A 22,140-nucleotide genomic window follows, 5' to 3' on the forward strand; every position below is an offset into this window, starting at 1 on the left:
AATAAATAAATAAATTAAAGATCAAAGCAAAGCAAGTAATTTCTTCTGTTTTAAACCACTCGAATCGATTTTCTTGTATTTCAACAGCTGCTTCTGGCGTTTAACTCGACTAACCAAAACGAATATTCAGAAAAACAATTTATTGTATTCAATATGCACACGTATTTCATTCGTTTTAAATATAATGTTATCCGCTCTCTAAATTCATTATTGTACTTATATGAACTTACTCTAGCAAATTAAAATAAATATGTTATCTCTTTTAGGAAACAGTTCCATTTAACAAATATTAACCTAAATTTATCTCGAAGCAGTTTAAGTTTTACAGTTTAAAACACCGACATACCTACCTATATCATGTTTTTTGATATTTGTTGTGCCTGCCTATATCTATATCAGTTAACAAAATATTCATTGGCACATCAAAATTTTCCAAATTCTCACCGACTTACACGTTTTCTAGGTAATCTAAGTCAACAGAAACGAAAAAAAGCTAAGCAAAAGTGCTGCCTCACGATAGTTGGAAACAACAAATATTTATAAAGTCTGAATAAGCGAACAACAATGCACAGCCAAATATATATATTAACGTGGAAATACAACCCATTGCCGCTCGTTAAATGTGAAACAAATCCTGATGAAACAAAGCAAATATACCACTAATGAAAATAAAAATCAAAAACATATCCCTTTTAAACTGCAATAAAATAAAATATACTGTATAAATAAACAACACATGATCAAAGTTTACATTGTAAAGAGTAATAGTCTAAATGTCAGGTTGTCGGGAAAATTTCGAGTTAATTTTCCGCGTTACATGTCCCACTTAAAAATTTGATTTTTTAACGGGCCGCTGAAAAAATATAAATAATACGATGGAAAACAACTCGACACTCCAATTTTTCAATATGTTCTGAATCTACGAATCAAAAATAGTTTTCTTGTATATTACATCTCAGCAATGCCAAAGTCATTGTCGAAATCTAATATTTTAAATGTGGCCCTTGTAAAAACCAAAAACTGCAACACCTACATTTTAAAATTCATATGCAAGAGCCGGAACATCTATTCCCGCTACCGTTTTCGTTCGTATCCTCATTGTCTTCATCTTCCTCCTCCTCTTCGAGTAATTTCTTGGCCAGCTGCAGCGCATGAAACTCATTATAGTGTTTTTTTCTTTTCAATTCGAATTCCCTCCTCCGTTGTTTCTCCTCTTCCGTCAATTCTTCCTCCTCTTCGTCTTCCGAACTTTCAAATGACGGTTCCAAAACTTTGGGAGGCCGATCTGCACCTATTCGGATCCTTAAATTAAACGTGACTTGTATAAGGGCTTTAATCATGGCCATTATCTTACTTCTCCGCAAGATCTTTGGCGTCTAGGCCGTCGATATTGTCCATATCAACGTCGTAACTATATGGGGTTTTCGGTTCATCGATTTTCATGTGGCCGTAGTCCTTCCCGGGCGGATGCAGCGTCGCTATTATGTTCATCTCGTCCCATTTCGTCTCCTTCGATTTCCTGGAATTCAATCTGAGGTCAAAAACAACCACCGAATTAAAATCGGCGACCTAAATAGTACTCACTTCGCCGAAGGCTGCGAGTCCTGCTTATCGAAACTACTGGAATTTTTTAAAATACCCTTCACGGGCCGTTTTTGCAAATTTTCTGACATATTTTGGCAAATGTGTCACCCAAGTCAAACCGCTGTCAAAAGTTTATTCCATGACAGTGTTCAGAGCATAAATATTTCGCTGCGGCTAAGGTACCGGTTACATTTCTAGATCGACGGCGCAATTGATATTTGATCTATTATTTTTATATAATTATGTCATTTTGAAATCACAGGAAATTTTAAAAACGCAAAAAGGGAATATTCAATAACAATGTAGTTTCTTTCAATATTCCTCCTTTCACCACAGACCACGTGAAGGACCGTACTTTCACGGACCAACGCGAGACTATTAAAACACGAAATCATGTTTGCAATCCGTAATATTAAGCATTTTTCGTCAGTTGCAGCCATCCCATGGAAGTTAACGACAAGGCAACTATTATTAATTAAATAATAAAAATGTAAACAATATCGTCATGTTATGCGCATGCGTTGGTTATTCTTAGCTCTGCGAATCCGTATTAAATTTCTGAACATTTTTTCAGTCCGCGAGTTTACGCGTTGGGGTGCGGTTCTCCGTTTCGAAATTTATGTAGTGACAAGAACTCTTATAGCGAATTACAAACGAGTGAAAAGGTAAGTGAAATTCGTGTTATTTCATACTCATTAAACCAAACGGGCACAAGAAAGTGTCAATTTATCTTCTTAGATGTAATGAGGGGTGCTGCGTCACATTGAAAAGTGTTGCAGGTGCGTTCGAAAATGAAATTACACACAGGGACGTATATATATATATATATATATATATATATATATATATATATATATATATATATATATATATATATATATATATATATATATATAATCTATAGTCTGCGGTTGGTCTTTTTATTATAACCACTATATGAAGACGCGAAACAAAAAACGTCGGGTTTGTTTACAGTGTTGATTTTCGGTTCGCGACTATATTTAGGGACAATAACCGGTCGAACTGTTATTTACAATCGCGAAACGAGATTTACCGCGCGGAATGCGTAACGAAAGGGCGAGAAATCTTGCTGCACCTACAATAAATTCGGATCCTGTTAAATTCGAAATAACTTGGAATACGGCCAAAAAGACCGCTAAATATACCTGAGAGTTACTTGAATTTACTTAGTTCTATCTCATCGGACATTCAACATGTATATCGTTTGTACGAGGCAGGTGGTTTTTATACTAGCAACAATATATTTATATACTACGCCAAAGACGTTGCATAAAAAAACCTTGTTCCATATAATATGCGGCGCGTAAATAAGGGGACTGCGGTTAAAATAAAACGTAAGCAAAGTCGAGGAAATATACAATAACAAAAGTTCAGTATACTTGTTTAATACCAAATTATAAAGCAAAATATAAAAATTTTGAACCGCGAATAAAACCGATTAATATTTCGTTTTATTTTTCTTCGTGTCATTTAAATTTATGACAGCTTCCAGACATTTTGGCATTAATTTGCGTGTTATTTCTTCTCCAATTTTTTTGTACATTCTTCTAATAAAGCTTCTCACAATTTACGTTTACTGGTTATCTCATGGCAGAGAATTGTTTTTCCTAATATATCCCGTAGGTGCTCAATTGGATTGAAATCGAGGTTTTTGATTAGGCTTTTCAAGGCTGTAAGGAGTATTGTAGTTTTCTTACACTCTCTTGCGGATTTTTTGCGGAATAAGCAGTTTTTTTAGATTCTATTCGTGACATTGAAGGTAGGATATTAGAAAACCAAAACATATGCGCATTTAAATGCATACAATTTTCAAATTTTTGATGATATGAAAACGTATGAATATTACTTTTACTTCAAATAAAGCCAGAACCATTTCTTTTAAGTCTTTTAAGTCAAGTCAGTAATATCGAGATATTCGTAAATGAACTTTTTTCTAAATAAAAAAATCTGCTGTCAACCCAGACAGAACTGAATACAAAACAGGTTTTTCTTTTGAATACCTAATACTTTTTTACCTTTTATATCGATATTGATTTTTTTTATTTTTAATAAAGGTAACTATGCAAAATTCTCGAAGATTTGTTATAAATGTTTCCGCTGCCCTACAGTATCTGTGGTAGTAGCGTTTTTCCTTTGCAAAATATCAAGAGAAACTGAAATTCTTAAATATTCTTTTGGTAAATGTTCGAATCGATTTGGTTTTTGTTTTCTTCACAGATTTTTAAAAATATATCCCATTGAGTGACGTATATCTTTAAACAATCAGCAACGCCATTCCATCGCACATCAACTGGAAAGACAACGTTGCTCTCTGTCTGACTAAATTTCGCTCTGGCATTTGACAATTTGGACTGAAATGTTCTTTAACCTCTTTGCTCAGTAAATTCAATATATATGCAGAGCAGTCAGAAGTTATAACTATATAATTATCGACCAGATTACCTGGTTATCTACTTTTCTCGTATAATGTTGGTTGGTAGTTTTTTTTCATAACGATAATTAAATGTTTTTCAAATTTTCCAAAACGAAAATTGTGTCTTTTATCTATGCCGAATGTTGAAAAACGGACGAATTTCGTCGTCTTAAACAACGGTGACGACCAGGTCTTGTTAGCAAAACTCGACGAAGAAAATTTGGCGATTTAATCATCTCCACAGATAGTAAACTCGGGAGTATATCGAAGCGCTGATCCGGCGAAAGCGGCTTGCGAAGAAAATAAACGTTTTCGGCATTTGGGAAAACAAATTTCCACCGAAACGTACGCGTTTGTGTATAATTTCGGTGCTATTTTTATACCGAATCGTACACGAACGAGATTATCTTCCACTAGGTGACCGTATCGTTTGTGGGCGTTTCAAATTTAGAATTGCAACACTCTCTGTCGCTATTTTTCGGATGCGTATTATTACTGATAACCGTTCTTGCATATTTAGTTAGTTATTAATAAAACTTTGAGATCCATAGGCCTAGTACTGCTTGATGTATTGTTGACACCTTCGAAATTTTAAAATCATTTCCGTTTTACCATTAGTGCCGTTACGTCATTATTGGTTCTGTTTAGGCGTTTAGAGTAAAGAACCAAAGAGAAAGTTTCGTTTTGTGTTAAGCAGAGTTATAAATCCTCAAAAATCGTTACTCTTGTTTTAAGTCGATGAGTGTTATCGTTTAGCCACAAATCGATTTTTTAATCTGAGCTTGAATTTTAAATGTAAATGAACCTTTCATTTCTAAACATTTTCTTATACGTTAAAAAAAACTCTGTCGAACACGAAAAAATACGCCTAAACTATTTCTAATTATTTCACAGGCCGCGTCAGTGAACATAATGACAGTTAAGACTTGCAGGTAATTTTGAAGTTTTCCTAAAATTTGATTGCATAAAATTACTCTCAATTGCTCGTCGCCCTCATACAGTGCTTGAAACCTTTGAACATGAAATTCTTTCCTGAGCAGCAAGTTTTCTCGTATTCGTTGAAGTATTCATTCTTCTCTTTTATACCTTGGTCTCCCTTTATTCATATTAATAGGTTCGAATGATCCTGACGGGCCATCGCAGTAGAAGTTGGATAATAAGCTTAATAGAAACTAATTTTTAATGGATCGTGACAATGACTTTTTCAAATTTCATTAAGTCCTGTTAGGTAAAATCACATTTCCAGGTAAAAGTCGATTTGTGGTTAAACTTTAACAATTATCGACTTATAACAAGAATGCTTTCGAAAAATCGTCGCTGGGCGGTGCAAGTACGTCGCAAGTAGCGCAAATCAGCTTTTTATTTCCAAAATAAGCCGCTTCGCGGTTTCTTGTATTAGAGGAACGCATTTTTTTTCTATCGTGCTCCTGCGGACCACTATGCACTTTCGCAAAATCGATATAATTTTATTGTGCATACACCCTGTATAAAGTCTCTTTCAAGTCTCGCCGAACTTCAAAGTTACGGCAAACTTTGTTAAAAATTAAAATTTATTTATGTGTAAGTGGGTTTAAAGAAAATACTTGTTTTCTGAAAAATGGTGATGAAATACAAGAATTGTAGCTCTTGATACGGCATATAACAGAGTTTTGTCCGATTAGAGATACTTTTTATGAATTTTTAGATATATAATATATAATATGTATATAATCGAAAAAATGCCTAAAATAAAAGTCATAGCTTCGGAACTCCCACATTTTCTGGCTCTAAAATTTTGCCGATCGGTTCAATAGTTTTTGAGTAAATCATGTTTTTCTGAAAAACATAATAATCAAAGCAAATTTTTCGAATTTTTAAAAAATAAATTTGGTGACATTTCACTACGCTCAGATGTGCTTAGATGTGCGTACGGACTTTTACTTCCTTGCCAAATTTGAAGTCGATAGCTACATATTTGAGACACCTGTGACGTTTTAGAATATAGCACAGAATATTCCGAACACCCTGTACAATATGCGAAAACCTTAAATACAAAAGTTTTGCCTATCCATACTGGCTATATAGAAATATAAAAAAACTGACAACGGAATCACAGCTTTCAGTTTTTTGCAAATTACCGACGCACCCTGCATTTTAAAAAAATCATCAAGAATAAACGTTTTTGGCCCGGATCTTGCGCGCCGTTTGGCTAAAGAATTTTTTTGATCGCATATACCATCTTCGAGAAATGATTTTTTTCTCGATACCCTGCAAGTGCGGTTTTTAATTTTTCAAAAATACTTCCCGACCCTCCAGCCCCCGCAGTTTCAATAGGCTTCGCTCTATATATCTAAGCTCTATATATCTGTCAAATTTCAAGTAGATGGCTTCAAATTTCGGACACTTATCTTCTTTCATAGCAATGTCCAAAAAACAGTCGAAAATCTAAAAAAAAAGATGGACGCCTTGGTTTGAGTCTGATCATTTTTTACTGGTTTGTGTAGCTCGTGCACGGCGTAAAAGGAGCCAAATTTGTAGGCCATGTTGCAAAGAGTTCAAAAGATATAGCCAATTAATGCCAGGTCTACAGAGAAACGGAGAACGGATAACGGAGAACGGATAACAAAAAAAAGTTTTTTTTTACGCTGATCATTTCTGTACCAATGGCGGTCCCCTAGGACCTACCGTTGCCGAGACATAAGGGTCGTTGCCAAGCGCGTATACTTTCGGAAAATTCGATTTCATCGATTTTTCGAAAGTAACAAGAGCAACAGTTTTTGAAGATTTGTGATTCTGCTTAAGACAATCTGTTCTATTTTGCAATATCGGTCGAAATAAATAAAATACAGGGAAAGTAAAAAAAAATGTTCCATTATTTTTTTAGATTTAACTATTACGAAAACCCAAAGCACATTAGATTTTTCCATTTACCATAAACCTTCACACATGGACACAGTCATACATAACAGCTCAAATTTCCAGTACACAAAATAAAAAAAAAGAAATGAAAAATAACAACAATGTTCCAGGTAAAGTCCCCTCTAGTGACAGATTTCTGAAACACTTTTAGGGCTGGTTGTAAAATCCCAGCTTATGAGAATTAAGCCTATTGCGTTAAAAATAAAATTATAAATTAAATAAAATTTAAAAAAATGGATTACTATTATTATTTTACCAATTTGAACCTTTCCTCCCCGGTATATGAAGAAAACGTATCAAACATAGCTTCGCCTACATTTTCCTTTTCATTTCTATCGCTCTATCCTCTCGAATCCTTCTGCCCAAATGGCCGTACTGTCTTGTATACATCGGATAATTTTGTCCGTATCGAACATGTTAATAATGGTGTCTAATTTTAAGACGACGATCGCACGTATCGCCAAATCCAAAAAAATAACGTTGAATCCGTTAAAAAGGCGAGTACGACTTGACCCGAATCGTACCCAAGGATTTCTATAAAAAAAAAAACTGTCACCATACGTGATTAGAAGACGTATACGGTGTCGAGTTTGACCGTGCATAATTATTGAACAGATGGCGTGGAAACGCGAATCATTTGTAAAAACAATAGCAGCGTCGCGTTGAAAGCAAAATTTATCGAGTTTAGCGGAGAAGTTTGTCGACCGGAATGGACGAAATGGAGAAACACGGACAAAAACGACCGTAAGTCCGACTTTCGGTAACTAGGCATGCGGGACGTGTGTACGGCTTAATTGTAGCTACTTGCTATAGTACAGTACAAATAAATGTTTAGGAGGAACAAATTTGTATAAAGCTGGGACTGCGTGGAAGAGGTGTTACTACTATACTTCCTTTTTAACGTACTAAAAGTCCCCGGATGTACCTTTGACCAAACGGCATCAAAAACGGTCCGCCATCTTGAAAATCGATGCTATTGGACAAAATCTTGTTGAACTGAGGTGACTTTTACTTGATGAAAATCCATTTAACAAAATAAATAATAACTAAAAGTTCAGATTTTCACGAAATTATATATTTTCCCATGACAATTGTTTCGACGACACCTTGTGTTTATCAAATGTAATATTTACAAACTATCTCGTACTATATATACCGAAAAATGACAATAAAACGTTAATTAATGTTGTTGTGAGATTTTAAGTTTAATAATGGAGAGGTATTTAAATCTAATTGATTATTAAGCAATACATTTGACTGTCTCATTTTGTTAATCGGCATGGCTTCTAATAAATTTAATTTTCTACTTTTTGTAGCTGTATGTAAAATATCAAAATTGTCGTCAAAAATGTGTTTTTCCGTGTTTAAGTGTGTAGCATAATTAGATTATTAGATAATTAGTTCGTTAATGCGTTTCTTGAAGGATCTACCTGTTTGTCCAATATAAATTTTAGGACAAGATCCGCATTTCAACCTGTAGACATCTGATTTTTGAGATTTTGAACATTTCGTTTTATTGTTTTTTAAAAATTTTCCTATTGTGTTGTATGTTCTGAAATCAGTTTTTATACCACATTTTAACAAATGTTTTGAAACTTTTTCGTTGGGTTCGCCTATGTATGTAATTGTTTTAAAATCTAATTTACTTTGAGTTTTCGTAATAGATAAGTCTAAAAAAATTAATAGAGTTATCCTGTTCCATCTCGATAGTAAATTTTATACGATTATATAATGAGTTAATGTAATTTAAAAAAGAATTCAATTGTCTGTTCGTTCCAACAAAGCGAGCACGTATCTATACCACCATAGAAAATTTACTTAATGGATGTTCTTGTATGATATTTTCCAAATTATTCATAAGTATTTTGGATAACAAATGACTAAGTGGGTTTCCCATAATCAAACCCTCCATTAAATTAAAAATAATTTTGGTTTAAAGATACTATTAAGCAATCTAATAAATCTTGTTTCACCCATGGGTTAACCTGTCTCCGAGTGAGGGTGGAATCTACTAATTCTACATTATGCTACACACTTAAACACAGAAAAACACATTTTGACGACAATTTTGATATTTACATACAGTCATAAAAAGTAGAAAATTAAATTTATTGGAAGCCATGGAGATTAAGAAAATGAGACTTTTAAATGTATTGCTTAACGATCAATTAGATTTAAATACCTCTCTAGTATTAAACTTAAATTCTCACAACAACATTAATTAAGGTTTTATTGTCATTTTTCGGTATATATAGTAGCAGGTAGTTTGTAAATGTTACATTTGATAAAGACACGGTGTTGTCGAAACCATTGTCATGTGAATATGGATTATTTCGTGAAAATCTGAACTTTTAGTTCTTATTTATTTTGTTCTCTAAGATTGTGTTAGGTCCTCATATTTGCCACATTTGCTGTATCAAATCAGTCAACCAATCAATTATTCGATTCATTTGCATTTACGTAGTTGTTCTTATCGGGACATCCGGTATATTAATTTCGGTTTCCGCGTAAATCCGGAAACTTCCGCGATAAACCGGTCGCTGGAATGGTCGCGACGCAAATAGGACGCAATACGAAATCGATTCAGGAACATCCGCCATCGCAAACTTCGCAATAAACCCGGCGCAGTGTAAACATTTCCTTCCCGATTCAGTGTAGAGCAAAAAATAAGTCTTCCAGGCTTCATTGGGAGACTATCGGCCACCTACGATAAGCGTTTCGTTGTTTCAGTACCGGAATACTGTGCGAACTCTGTGTAAAAAATTTGAAAAAACCGAAGACAGCGCCCCCGTACCTTTTCTCAGGAACTAATGACTAGCAAAAAAATATATACAAAACTTTTACCGTTTAAATTAAATTTTAAAATTATTTATTTTTTATATATACAGGGTGTCCGATAACTGTTGGACCGACGTTAGTTTTAAAATTTTAAACGGAACATATTTTGATATTTGCCGAAAATAAAGGTAACTTTTATAGAAACCACTTATTCGAATTTTGTGTAGTAGTTCGTTAGTTGAAATTGAGATGATATAGTTTTGACTACTTAATTGATTGATTTTTAGAAGACACCGTTAAAGGACATTTTTTTTTAAACTTGCAGTATTCATTTATTTTTTAATGAGACGCTCATGTTTTTGATATTTTCTCTCAAAGCGGATCAAAATTCCTATAGTTTGGTATATATAGGTTCTATACTTAAATCTAATGGTTTTCGAAATACTAACACTTAATTATTTTAAAGAATTTTAAAAAAGCATTTCGTTTTTATTTTATAATTAATTTTAAGAATTTTTGCAACGGGTGATGGGTCTTTTTTGTTGGTGGGGTAATACAGAGATTTATAGATTTCGGAAATTAAAACGTCATCATTTTTTATGTCGTCAACGATGTGAAATAATGTGTATAAATATAATAGAAGTTTAAAAATTTAAAACAACCAACAGTAACAAGTAAAAGCAACAAACAACAGTAACTGTCACAATTAAAGTAAAAACTAAGGTAAAACAAAATAGAAAATCTACGGTAGTCAAGATGTCCACCATTTTGAATAATGCATGTTGGACAAACAACCACTAGCATTAGAAACAAATTCGGTGTTATTTTGTTGGACTACAGCTTCTTTAATACACCTTTATAGTTCATAAAATATAAAATATGAAGATATAAAATGTAAGAAAGATATGCTATTATAGAATACTTTAAATTAATTAGGCATCGGTATTTTTCGCCAGGCTTTATTCCTAAAAATTTCGTAAACCATTATATTTAGGTATAGGACATTATATATATATATATATATATATATATATATATATATATATATATATATATATATATATATATATATATATATATATATATATATATATATATATATATATATATATATATATATACAACAAATTATAGATATTTTGACCGGCTTTTGACAAAAAATATCAAAAACATGGGCGTCTCGTTCAAAAAAAAAATGAATATGGCAAGTTGAAATTTAAAGAAAATGTCCTTTAATTTAAGACCCTGTATAATTTTAAAATACCTAGTCTTCGAAGATTGTTAGAAGGAAATCTTCTAAGAATGTGCTTAAAATTTAATCAAGTAGTTATTACTGCCAGCCGTGGAATTCCATATTTACTAAGAACGTAATTTTGCATAAAAAAATATATAATCTCTAAAAATATCAAAATATGTAGGGTGCTCCATTTAAAATAAAATAAAAGATAAATAATTTTAAAATTTAATTTAAACCATAAAACTTTGTATTTTTTTTATAATTTATTTTTAGATTTTAATGTCACCTTAAATTTTTAATTTCAAATCGGATAGAATTAGTTGGAAAACTATTTGAACAAATTCACCACTTTTTTTATATACAATATGTTCACTTATGAAAAGTCAAATTTGTATAATTAAGGCTCCCTTATGGGAAAAATTGTTAATTATTTTATTTGGGTCATTTTAACATAAAATTCAACATTGAAGACAGCTGGTATATAATTTTGTAAACAAATGTTAGGTTTTCTTGTACCAAAAAAGCATTTGATTCGCACGGAGGATAAGGCTACTTTGGCTCAAGATAATTAAAAATTGATTTAATATTTGGTTCGCTTAAAATATGATTATGATAAAAATTGTTCTTAAAATCGTTTTGCGTTGTTTGAAATTTAGTTAAAAATTAAAATTTAAATATATTAAATTAAAAAAAAAATTAAATATTAAATCAAACAAATTTTGAAGCAAAATATAGTTACATATATGGACTTACAAAACTATTGACATTGATATGATATTTTGGGCAATAAAGTTGCATTTCTAATGTTTTTTGAGATAATTTCCAAATAATTCTTTAAATTTTTCGGTATACAAACTTGATTTGTTTTAATAAAATATATTTTGGCATAGGCCATTTATTTGATATTCTGACAGATGTGCCAGAATATCTGGTTATATTTTGTTTTAAAAAAATAAAAAATGGTCGCCTCAGGCTATTTGGGTTTTGTTACTTTTATTCTACGCCTCTAAGGCTACGCAAGCTTAGTCCTATCAGCGTCTGAACTCAAAGCCCTTTTGCTTTGGAAAAGCCCTAATGCTTCAAAATGAAAATATTGAAAATCACCTTGCCCTTCAAATTTTTAATTCGTGAATATTTTTAAATTCACGCGAGAGAGTCTGTTGTGAGGATAAGATTTTCTTTCTAAACTATCGTATTTTTGAATTTAAGTACTTCATAATAAAAACGGAAATATTTGAATCGTAATGAACACGACTTAAAGCCATACAAACACTTTGCCTTATAGGTTATCTACAATGATTTTCAGTCAAAAGCAAAATATTCGAACCAAAGACAGTTTTCTTTGTAACAATGAGAGATCGGATATTTTTATCCTTAGTTAAAAAGACTGGAGAAAATAAAACGGAGCTGTCTGTAAATAATTTCAATCTGAGTGTGCTGTATCTCTTGTCGGGCAAACAATCTCCGCCTATTAAGTTGGAGTTAATTGAAGTGACCCGCAAATATCAATCTAAAAATTTTTCGACCCGTTTTAAAAATAGGCTGTGACCCGATGTTTTGGCCGTCGGTAGACATTCTTCGAGCGGTCAAAGTGATTTCATTGGTTCCAGTTAGTCACTACTCCTCTCTGAAATTGAACTGAGGTGGCTTTTACTTGATGAAAATCCATTTAACAAAATAAATAACAGCTAAAAGTTCTTTATCAAATTTGATACAGTGTTGTCGAAACAATTGTCATGTGAAAATATATAATTTCGTGAAAATCTGAACTTGTAGTTCTTATTTATTACGCTGCTCTGACGCGATCAACTTCTCCTTAAACCATTGAAAGAATAATAAGCATACATTAAAATAACACTCATCATAGCTTCGTCTCCGTGCCTAGCCACAACTGACCAAAACTAGCCAACCACAGAATGGATAGTAATACAGGTTCAGCATTGGATTTTAAAACCGACAGATGAAGTGAACAATTTGCTTCTTTTTGACAATTTTTTTTGTCAGCAGGTTGCATTGCATTCTTGCATTCTTGGTCTGTGTGTCAGTGGTGTCGGACTTTCTTTTTTGTTAAGATCGAGGAACCATGGAATATTCAAACTCAAATATAACTTTGTAAATAAAAACTTGCTATTCAATAGGATTAAACTTATCTCCAATTACCTTAGTCATATTAATGTCGAATAGAAAACTGAATCTTAGAAAATTGACAAATTCTTTTTTGTATAGAACCTTCAATGCCCATTAGCAAAAATTTTATATAATTTTTAAATCCGATTCTGTCTAAATGAAAATTCTATGTTGAAAAGGTTTAAATTCATCTCTAAATAGTGCAGCCATGGTAATGTCAAAATGGAGATTTACTAATCTCTTAAGATATTGTTTTCAAAAAGTGGACAAATCAACATTTATAGCAAAATGTTTAATATTAATTTAATTTAATTTAATTTTCAAATTTAAATCTAATTAAAAATTTAAAGGTTTAAATTTATCTCCAAATGGGTAACAAATTGCATCTTTATTGATCTCTTAAGGTATTGTTCTCCAAAATCCTCTTTTGTGAAGAACATTCATAGCACTTAAGCGAACCTTTAATATAACATCAACTTCAACCTAACTAAATAAAAACTTATCACTAAAATTTCATTTTTTCTATATTCACGACTAGTTTAGTTTTATTAGAAGCCTAAAAAATGTGTATTTCGTTTAGGTTATGTAAAAATAACCAAAATCGTGTTTTCAATGAAGTAAGGTTTTTTTTTATAACTTCTCCCGGTCAACTAAGAAAAACGATTTTTTTTAAACTTAAATATAGAGTTTTGGTTAGTTGATAAATCCAATCATAAAATTATGCAGAAATTGGCCACATCATCATATGTAAGCTGACAAATATCAAATGCTGTCGACGACTTTAGATATTTAAATTTGGGCGGAAAAATTGGAAACATTTTAATTTATTTCTGACGAATCTAGCCCACAGTAGTCGTCTAAAATACGAATGTTTCTGGTAAAGTCAATATTTTTAGTTAACTATATTTTAGGTTCAAAACTCGCCAATTTGTAGAGTCTGACATTGGCATTACTTTTGAACGTTCTAAAATAATCACACCAGCGTTAATGAGTTGTCGAACGTAGAAAAACATCTAGGTCTTGTCTTTTTTAGTTCAATGCCGTTGGTAAACTTTACACTATTACATATTCGGATATTTCGGATATTCAAATAATTAAATTCTTTTTTATTTTAAATTTATCCTCTTTTTTAAGTGTCATATTTTGATTTTGATTTAGCCCAGTTAATATGTCTTTAGATAATCGTTATAAATTAAATTTAAAGAAGTCGAAGTCTATTCTTAACATCTTTCACGGGTGTTGACCTACGATGCATTATTTCGTCAGTTACAAAAAAAGATTCGCCTGGGTTCGATGAAATACCCTATTAATAAAACGTGTTACATATTTTATAGTTGAAATTCCTACTTTTTTGATTAATCTGTCTTTTTTAGGAGGTGTATTTCCCTCAGCCTCAAAACACTCCATTGTTGTGCCTATATACAAGAAGGACATTTCATTTCTAATTACCGCGGAATATCACTTCTATCGGTTTTTTCCAAAATATTCGAAAAGTGTTTTTACGTGCGGCTCGATGCATTTCTAAAGGATGGATTATCTACTCGAGACTGTTTAGTTTCCTTATATAATCCAATAGTCTCGAACCTGGATCAGAATAATAAAACATTATGCATGTTCTTTGACCTCAAGCGAGCTTTTGATGTGCTTCATATTAATTTGTTGTTGAATAAGTTAAATAATTGCGGTATGCGGAGGAATAGTTACGTCTGGATTGAGTCTTTTTTGAATGGTCGTGACCAAAGAGTTGTGCTTAGAAGTGATACTACTGTGATTAGATCCTCATCTAAAGAACTCATCAGCGGTGTCCCACAGGGAAGCATACTGGGACCTTTATTGTTTGTAATATTTATTAATGAAATATCTGATTCTTTCCCAGACAATTATATTTCCTTATATGCAGATGGTACTGCTGCGGCAGTGTCATCTAGGAGCCTGGAAGATCTCACGTTCTTGGCCATTAGGGCAGTAAGTGGTATGACTCGATATTGTGAGCGTAACGGTTTCCCTCTCTGTTTATATTAAATAGCAGAATTTACATAAAGAGTAATCTATATAATTGTTGCATGATCAGAATTGATGGAGATTGCAATTTTAGAGCTAATCTTAATTTGCAGGTGCCAAGCCATAAGTTAGCCATTGTAGCTAACAGCGCTATGATTTTACCAATAAAACTATATAATAAGTTTAAAGCTTTGATTGTGGTAATGCTGATCCCTCAGTATGATATACTTTGTGTGTTCGTACGTATCTTTTTAAAGTTTGTATTTTAGTGTTCTAATGTATTTTCTTTACTTGTTGACATTATCCGATACTTTTTATTATTATTATTATTATTATTATTAAGTTTAAATGAAATTAACTGGGAGGAACCATGGGAAGGAGAAATAACTAAATTTATGTTTTTTTAATTTGTTTTGTTTGTAAATGTAAATAATATACTACTATACCTCCGGTGTGAGAATTTAAGTTTAATAATTGTTAGGTATTTAAATCTAATTGATCGTTAAGCAATACGTTTGAATGTCTCATCTCAGTCTCAGTCTCCATGGCTTTCAATAAATTTAAATTTCTATTTTTTGTGGCTGTATGTAAAATATCAAAATTGTCATGAAAAATGTGTTTTTCTGGGTTTAAGTGTGCAGTAGCATAATTAGAATCTAGACTATTGTTTCTAAACGCTCTTTTATGTTCGTCAATGCGTTTCTTGAAGGATCTACCTGTTTGTTCAATATAAGTTTTAGGACAAGATCGGCATTTCAACCTGTAGACACCTGATTTTTAAACATTTCGTTTTATTATTTTTTATAAATTTTCCTATTGTGTTGTTAGTTCTGAAAGCTATTTTTAAACCACATTTTGACAAATATTTTGATACTTTTTCACTAGGTTCTTCTATGTATGTATTTTAATGTTAATTTTTCAAAGAAACTTCCATAGGCCACTATAATACTTTTTACAAAACTTCTGGATTCCTCCTGCGTCGGTATTTGCTGAGTCGAAATTGCCGACGTTTCGCCAATCATCCTGTTGGCTTCTTCAGAGCTTGATTGAAACTGGCTCGTATTTTACTCTGTACCTGCTTATATCTTGTTTAAGGGGGGCGCTAATGAGGGGTATAAACACCGTCTCGGACGACTGATTCCCAAATTGCTGACAGGTCGCGGTTAAGATTGTTAGGTTGTTTATAGATTTAATTTTAAAGAAGCCAACAGGATGATTGGCGAAACGTCAGCAATTTCGACTCAGCACAAACCGACGCAGCAGGAATCCAGAAGTTTTGTAAAAAGAGTTTACTGTTGTCTGGATTTTTATTTATAATTTTATCGATAATGGACGGATAATAACCGTTGTTCAGTGCAATTTGTTTAGTGATATTAAGTTCTTTGTTGTAATTTTCTGTTGAGAGTGGCGTATTAAGAAGTCTGTTTATAAAAGAGTAAAATGCAGCCATTTTGTGTGTGTGATGGTGATTTGAGTAGTTATGTATGACTCTGTCCGTGTGTCAAGGTTTATGGTAAATTAATATAGTTATCCTGTTCAATCTCGGTAGTGAATTTTATACTGCTGCTATTATGTAATGAGTTGATTTAATTTAAAAAAGAATTCAATTGTCTTTCAGTTCCAACAAAGCATGCAAAGACATCATCCACGTATCTATACCACCATAGAAAACTTTTACGTAACGGATGTTCTTGTGTGATATTTTCCAAATTATCCATAAAAATCTCGGCTAACAAAGGACTAAGTGGGTTTCCCATAATCAAACCTTCCTTAGAGATGTAAATCTGTCCATTAAATTCAAGATTATTCTGCTCTAAAGATAGTATTAAGCAATCTAATGAATCTTGTTGATTGAGGCCGAAATCTACTAAATCTACATTATGCTACACACTTAAACACAGAAAAACACATTTTTGACGACAATTTGCATACTTTACATACAGTCACAAAAAATAGAAATTTAAATTTATTGGAAACCATGGAGACTAACAAAATGAGACATTTAAACGTATTGCTTAACGATAAATTAGATTTAAATACCTCTCCATTATTAAACTTAAATTCTCACAACAACATTAATTAAGGTTTTATTGTTATATTTTAGTATATATAGTAGCAGGTAGTTTGTAAATATTACATTTGATAAAGACACGTGAAAACCTGAACTTTTAGTTCTTATTTATTTTCCTGTGTTTATTATGGGTAGGATAGGGTTTTGAGTTAATTGAGTCACAGTTTTTATTATCAAATAGGGGGGTGGGGTCGTAACCATTGCTGAAAGTATTTGTTTTATAATATTTAATTCTTTTTCAAAATTTTCTGTGAAAAGGTAAGGGAGAGTTGAGAAAAATCTAATTTTTGTGTAGTTTAGGTATAACCATAGTTAAGTTTAAAAGGCTGCCCAGCTCCGTTTCTACGGTGAATTTGATACGGCTATGTTTGGAGTTAATATGATTCAAAAAGTGGTATTATTTTTTTTAATTCAAGATAATTTTGGTCTAACACACGCATCTTGTGTTATGATAGAGTTAATTTGTTTCTGAGTATTTGTCTATTAGATTTTAGACATTACGAGGAATTTTAATGGCTTTAACCTTGTTAACCGGTTGGAATGAATTTTTGATAACATATCTATGTTTAACGGCAATATGGGATTGTAAAATTTGTACTAAGTTTGCTGATGCTGTTACGAACGAAACTACAGACCAAATCGGCATATTCTGTCCGTGTAATCTAATCAAAGAACGTAATTTTGGAGGTCGGGGATTCATTATTATTAGTTGCTATCTTTCTTTGTCATTAAACATTGCTGTATCTGTAATTACAGTTTTGATATGACGATATGGGTTAGGTCTGGTTGTAAACTGTTCTTAGAGAATCGATAGCTACGACTGTCTTTTTGCTTTATCTGTTTTTGTAAATACCATATTATTTCGCGAAGCATTATGTTTAATCGATTGGATAATTTGATCGTTCTAAAAGCACGACTGCTGCTGTCATTTAGAACGTAAAAATAATCTGATAGGGAAAAAGAAGGCACTCCGTGAACGGCATTTTTCGAGTATCTCCAGAAACGAAATAATCTCACGTATGGTACATTAAAAATCGAATCATTCGTTACTGATTCACGCGGTTCTACGAACTGATTTCGAAATAGACCACGTTGTCGTATATTTTGATCCGCCCACCGATGAAAATTTCATATATTTTCGGAAATTATTCCACACTCGCCGAAAATATTGTCGTTGAAATTTGCAAAGTTAGTCTCACCGTGTTTACGTGAGATAAATTGACATTGCGTTCGTAGTCCGACTCAGTTGCTCGAGATAGTTGGGAGTGTCCGTATCGGGTGAGTATTGCGGATCTTCTTCTTCTTGGTGTACCATAGTGTTTTTTTTTACCCAATCTTAACAAACGTGCTTGCTGCCGGTACTTAATTTACCGCTGTAATAAACAGCGTATTAGTTGATTGTCCGAACGACTGTGGTAGGTTTTTCAGCTAAGACGTTCTTCTTCTTGGGCCCCGTCTTTCTTCAATCTTGCCCTGAATGATCAAATGCTGGATCTCGTGCGTTTCAGGATGTCTCATAGGTCCAAAGAGTGGTACATTTTTAAGACGTTGCTGTTGGAACCACTGCAACATTGCCCGATCCAAATCTTCAAATTTTGGGTTTCTTAGTTTTTTACTAGAATTGCCTGCCGCTTCAGCCTGAATGATTTTTTTTCTTTGCACTTCCAAATCGTGGATACAGGGCTTTCTATGGAGACCTAATAGTACAACAAATTTTGTAATACAGAGTTTCGCTATAGGGAGTTTTCACTGGATTTTTATTACCTCTCCATTTGCTCTTTCTGTGCTTATTTTATTTCAATTAATTTTCTATAATAATGGCAACTTATGAAAATTCTGAAAAATATGTACAATGCAATGAAAATGCCCAAGAAGCTTCATCGAACAAGATGTCACATAATTCAAGGAATAATTAGCGAAAGTCGTTTAATTTTTTATGTCGAATTATATGTACCATTTGAAATTTCAATGTCGCCACTGATTTCGTGTAGAACCGGCAACATTTCAATTGCTGTATAGATAAAGATATACACGGTGTGCCGTAACAAACAAATATCACACGATTTTAATGTAATTTTAATATTCGGCAACACCGCCCGATTGTTATTTTAGCTGCGTGGAATTTTCGCATTCCGGGAATTCCAAGCTGATATATTTTTAGGATTCGCTTTTCCAGAAGCAGGAAGCCGGGACACCAAAGGTTTCTGACATAATTCGATGACGTTACCACAAGATACGTTTCGTCTCTTTCTAAGGTGGCACTGTTTTTCTATAGCTATAGAAGGATGATTTTAGTGGTAGAAAAACGTATAATATTTATTTTATTAATCATAAAAGTAAGCTTTTTTAATATATTTTTTTTTTCTTTTTGCGATAACGGATTTGTGGACATAAATAAGTATGGAAACTTTTTAAAGACTAGGTTCTAAGTTATTCTTCTCGCTGAGTCCAGTGGATGTTTTGATGTCTGATTTCAGACAAAAACCAAATTTGTTGTTCATCGATTTTGCGTGGTAAACGATATGTGAGAAACCCAGTTGCTGCGAGCTTCAAAGAGAATACGACATTCCTACTTTGAAGTACGGATGAGCTATTTCTGACGTTTTTTCTGGAGCAATGAAATATTGGAAAATACAATGCTATCGTTTGCGGAAGAAAAATGATCTAAGTTGGCGAAAGAATGGTTTAGGGAGAAAAACACAATTGTCCATCCCAATCGCCAGATCTGAACACCAGTTACAGCATTCCAATGTTAAAAATCAATAACAACAAAAATTACCTTGGTAGATCAAAATACTAAACATAATACATCATACTTTTAATGAAATTTATATGAAATTGAAATATGGAAAAATGACAGTACCGCCTGTGAACAAATGGTGTCCACTTTGAGAATTTGATTTAAGAGGGATGGGTTTTTGGAAAAAATGGACAGAGATTTGGCGTATCTTACTTAAGATGACCTGCGTAAGGCAGACATCGCATAACTACGCCAGTTCGTTTTTTAATGGTATCTGCTAGAACTACAGTAGGCTGATGTTCGTCGGTGCCTAGCTGAATTTGATCAAGATCAGAGCCTAGAGCAAGGTGAAATGTTGCTAGAGGACACGCCGATTTTGCTCATGAAGACTAGGAAAGAGTTATTCCGATGAAACGTGTAAGAGTTTATCGAAGACTAAGTGAAAAGATATGGCATTAAAAATACCAGATTATTTAGTGGTGGGTCAATTATGTTTTGGGGAGGAATCTCTTGAAATTAATAATATCAGTTTAACGGAATATAAGTACATAAGGGAGAACATTTGATACCATTTGGCGAGAACTTTTTGTTCCAGCAAGATAATGCTCTACCGCATGTTGCTCGGATTGTGCAAAATTTTATTAGTGAGTTTGGGATTGGGATTGAAATTAAAAAATGTTTCTCGAGTAGTGCTGACAAAATTGAAAATGCCGAGTTTGGTTTGTAACCCATAACAGTTTAATTTTTTGTTTGCCATTCAAAGAAACATTTTATCATTGTCGATAGTCGTTGTAGCTCTTGTCGAACGAGAGGATCTTTCCCGTCGGTAATTTTTCAGACAATTAAGACTTCCTTCCTTAAAGCAGCGGTACTTTTTTCCAAGCGATAATAACCGGCGATTGTACTGTTAGGCACCAGACGGACAATCGCTTAACTTCAAACATCAAAATCACAAATTTTAATGAGCTGGAAACTCGATCGGAACCTGACCACGTCGCGGTTCATTTCACAAGCCACCACTACAATTTAACGATACCGAATTGTCTAAATAAGCGGGCCTTTAGCTTTTGTACAGGTTGTTTCATTAAGGGAGTTATCGGATAGTTTCAGGAAAAAAAGTTGCTACTGTAACGGAAAGGAACACTAACGATAATAACATGTAGAAACCATTTTTTTGAAAAATCGTTTTCATGTATACAGGGTGTTCGGAAACTTGGAGGAAACAGTGTTCGAAGTGTTTTCGGAGCGTGAGCATTGAAGATGAAAAGTGAGATCTTGAGATTAAAATTTTTACTTACATTTCATTTTAATTTTCATTTTTTTTTTTAATTTTATTAAATATAAATTATATGTAATAATAATAAATACAAAACTTCAATTACGAGCGAAGCGCAGTGAAGCGAGTGTCTAAAAAAATAGTGATTAAAATGTAATTAGTATATAAAGATTTTTATTTACATTTCATTTTCAATTTTCTTTAATTTCGTTAAATATAAATTAATTATATACAAAAAAATACATTTAACAGTTTGGTCATGAGCGGAGCAAGTGCCTAAAAAAAATACTTAACACCTCATTAATACGAAAATATTTTTACTTACATTTCATTTTAATTTTCATTTTTTTAAATTTCATTAAATATGAATTAATTACATGTAATAACAATAAAATCAACAGACATATACCTAAAACCTCATTGATGCGAAAAAATTTTTACTTACATTTCATTTTAATTTTCTTTTTTTTTTAATTTCATTTAATATAAATTAATTATATGTAATAACAATAAATTCAACAGTTTAGTCACGAGTGGAGCGAGTGCCTTAGAAGACATATACTTAAAACCTCATTGATATGAAAAATTTTTTACTTACATTTCATTTTATTTTTTTTAAATTTCATTAAATACAAATTATATGTAATAATAGTAAATTCAATATTTTTGTAACGAGCGAAAAACGAGTGTCTAAAAAAATATGTGATTAAAATATAAGTAATATATAAAGATTTTTATTTACATTTCATTTAAAATTTTCATTAAATATAAATTAATTATACATGAAAAGAATACATTTAACAGTTTAGAAAATATACATAACAGCTCATTAATACGAAAATATTTTTACTTACATTTCATCTTATTTTTCAATGTTTTTAAATTTCATTAAATGTAAATTAATTAAATGTAATAACAGTAAACTCAACAGTTTAGTCACGAGCGGAATAAGTGGCTAAAAAGACATATAATTAGAACTTCATTAGTACCAAAA

The 22,140-nt window shown here is 32.2% G+C and overlaps 3 protein-coding genes across 15 annotated transcripts in view; 1 reads left to right on the top strand and 2 right to left on the bottom strand.

Annotated features, from left to right (window-relative positions):
- Nucleotides 1-22,140, bottom strand: part of LOC132705793 (phenoloxidase-activating factor 1-like) — a 120,354-nt gene that overhangs the window by 18,558 nt on the left and 79,656 nt on the right. The window lies entirely within an intron of this gene.
- Nucleotides 140-1,861, bottom strand: LOC132706215 (protein phosphatase inhibitor 2-like). 2 transcript variants are annotated; one of them, XM_060677411.1, is made up of 3 exons: nt 1,585-1,861; nt 1,355-1,531; nt 140-1,302 (listed from the first exon to the last, which is right to left on the bottom strand). In XM_060677411.1, exons 1-3 carry the CDS (start codon nt 1,671-1,673, stop codon nt 1,044-1,046), a joined length of 525 nt encoding a protein of 174 aa, XP_060533394.1. In that variant the 5' UTR covers nt 1,674-1,861; the 3' UTR covers nt 140-1,043. The 2 variants fall into 2 exon arrangements, with proteins under 2 accessions (XP_060533394.1, XP_060533395.1); XM_060677412.1 differs by having other exon boundaries at nt 1,355-1,519; nt 1,585-1,859.
- LOC132705790 (LIM domain and actin-binding protein 1) overlaps nt 2,080-22,140 on the top strand; it is an 80,549-nt gene continuing 60,488 nt past the window's right edge. For 9 of the 11 annotated variants that reach the window (XM_060676655.1, XM_060676659.1, XM_060676656.1 and 6 more), the window contains exon 1: nt 2,080-2,249. In XM_060676655.1, coding sequence (XP_060532638.1) covers nt 2,095-2,249 — 155 coding nt within the window. In that variant the 5' untranslated portion in view covers nt 2,080-2,094. Of the gene's footprint in view, nt 2,250-18,385; nt 18,409-22,140 lie in introns of those variants that run through there. The other 2 variants (XM_060676660.1, XM_060676663.1) reach the window with 2 other exon arrangements.

The sequence above is a fragment of the Cylas formicarius genome, unplaced genomic scaffold (genome assembly GCF_029955315.1).
Source record: "Cylas formicarius isolate icCylForm1 unplaced genomic scaffold, icCylForm1.1 PGA_scaffold_8__14_contigs__length_24414737, whole genome shotgun sequence".
Classification (NCBI taxonomy): domain Eukaryota; kingdom Metazoa; phylum Arthropoda; class Insecta; order Coleoptera; family Brentidae; genus Cylas; species Cylas formicarius.

Coding starts and splice junctions, on each gene's coding strand:
- LOC132706215 (XM_060677411.1), bottom strand. CDS start 1,673: ATGTCAGAAAATTTGCAAAAACGGCCCGTGAAGGGTATTTTAAAAAAT. Junction 1,532..1,584: donor GACTCGCAGCCTTCGGCGAA/GTGAGTACTATT, acceptor TTTTGACCTCAG/ATTGAATTCCAGGAAATCGA. Junction 1,303..1,354: donor GCCAAAGATCTTGCGGAGAA/GTAAGATAATGG, acceptor GTTTAATTTAAG/GATCCGAATAGGTGCAGATC.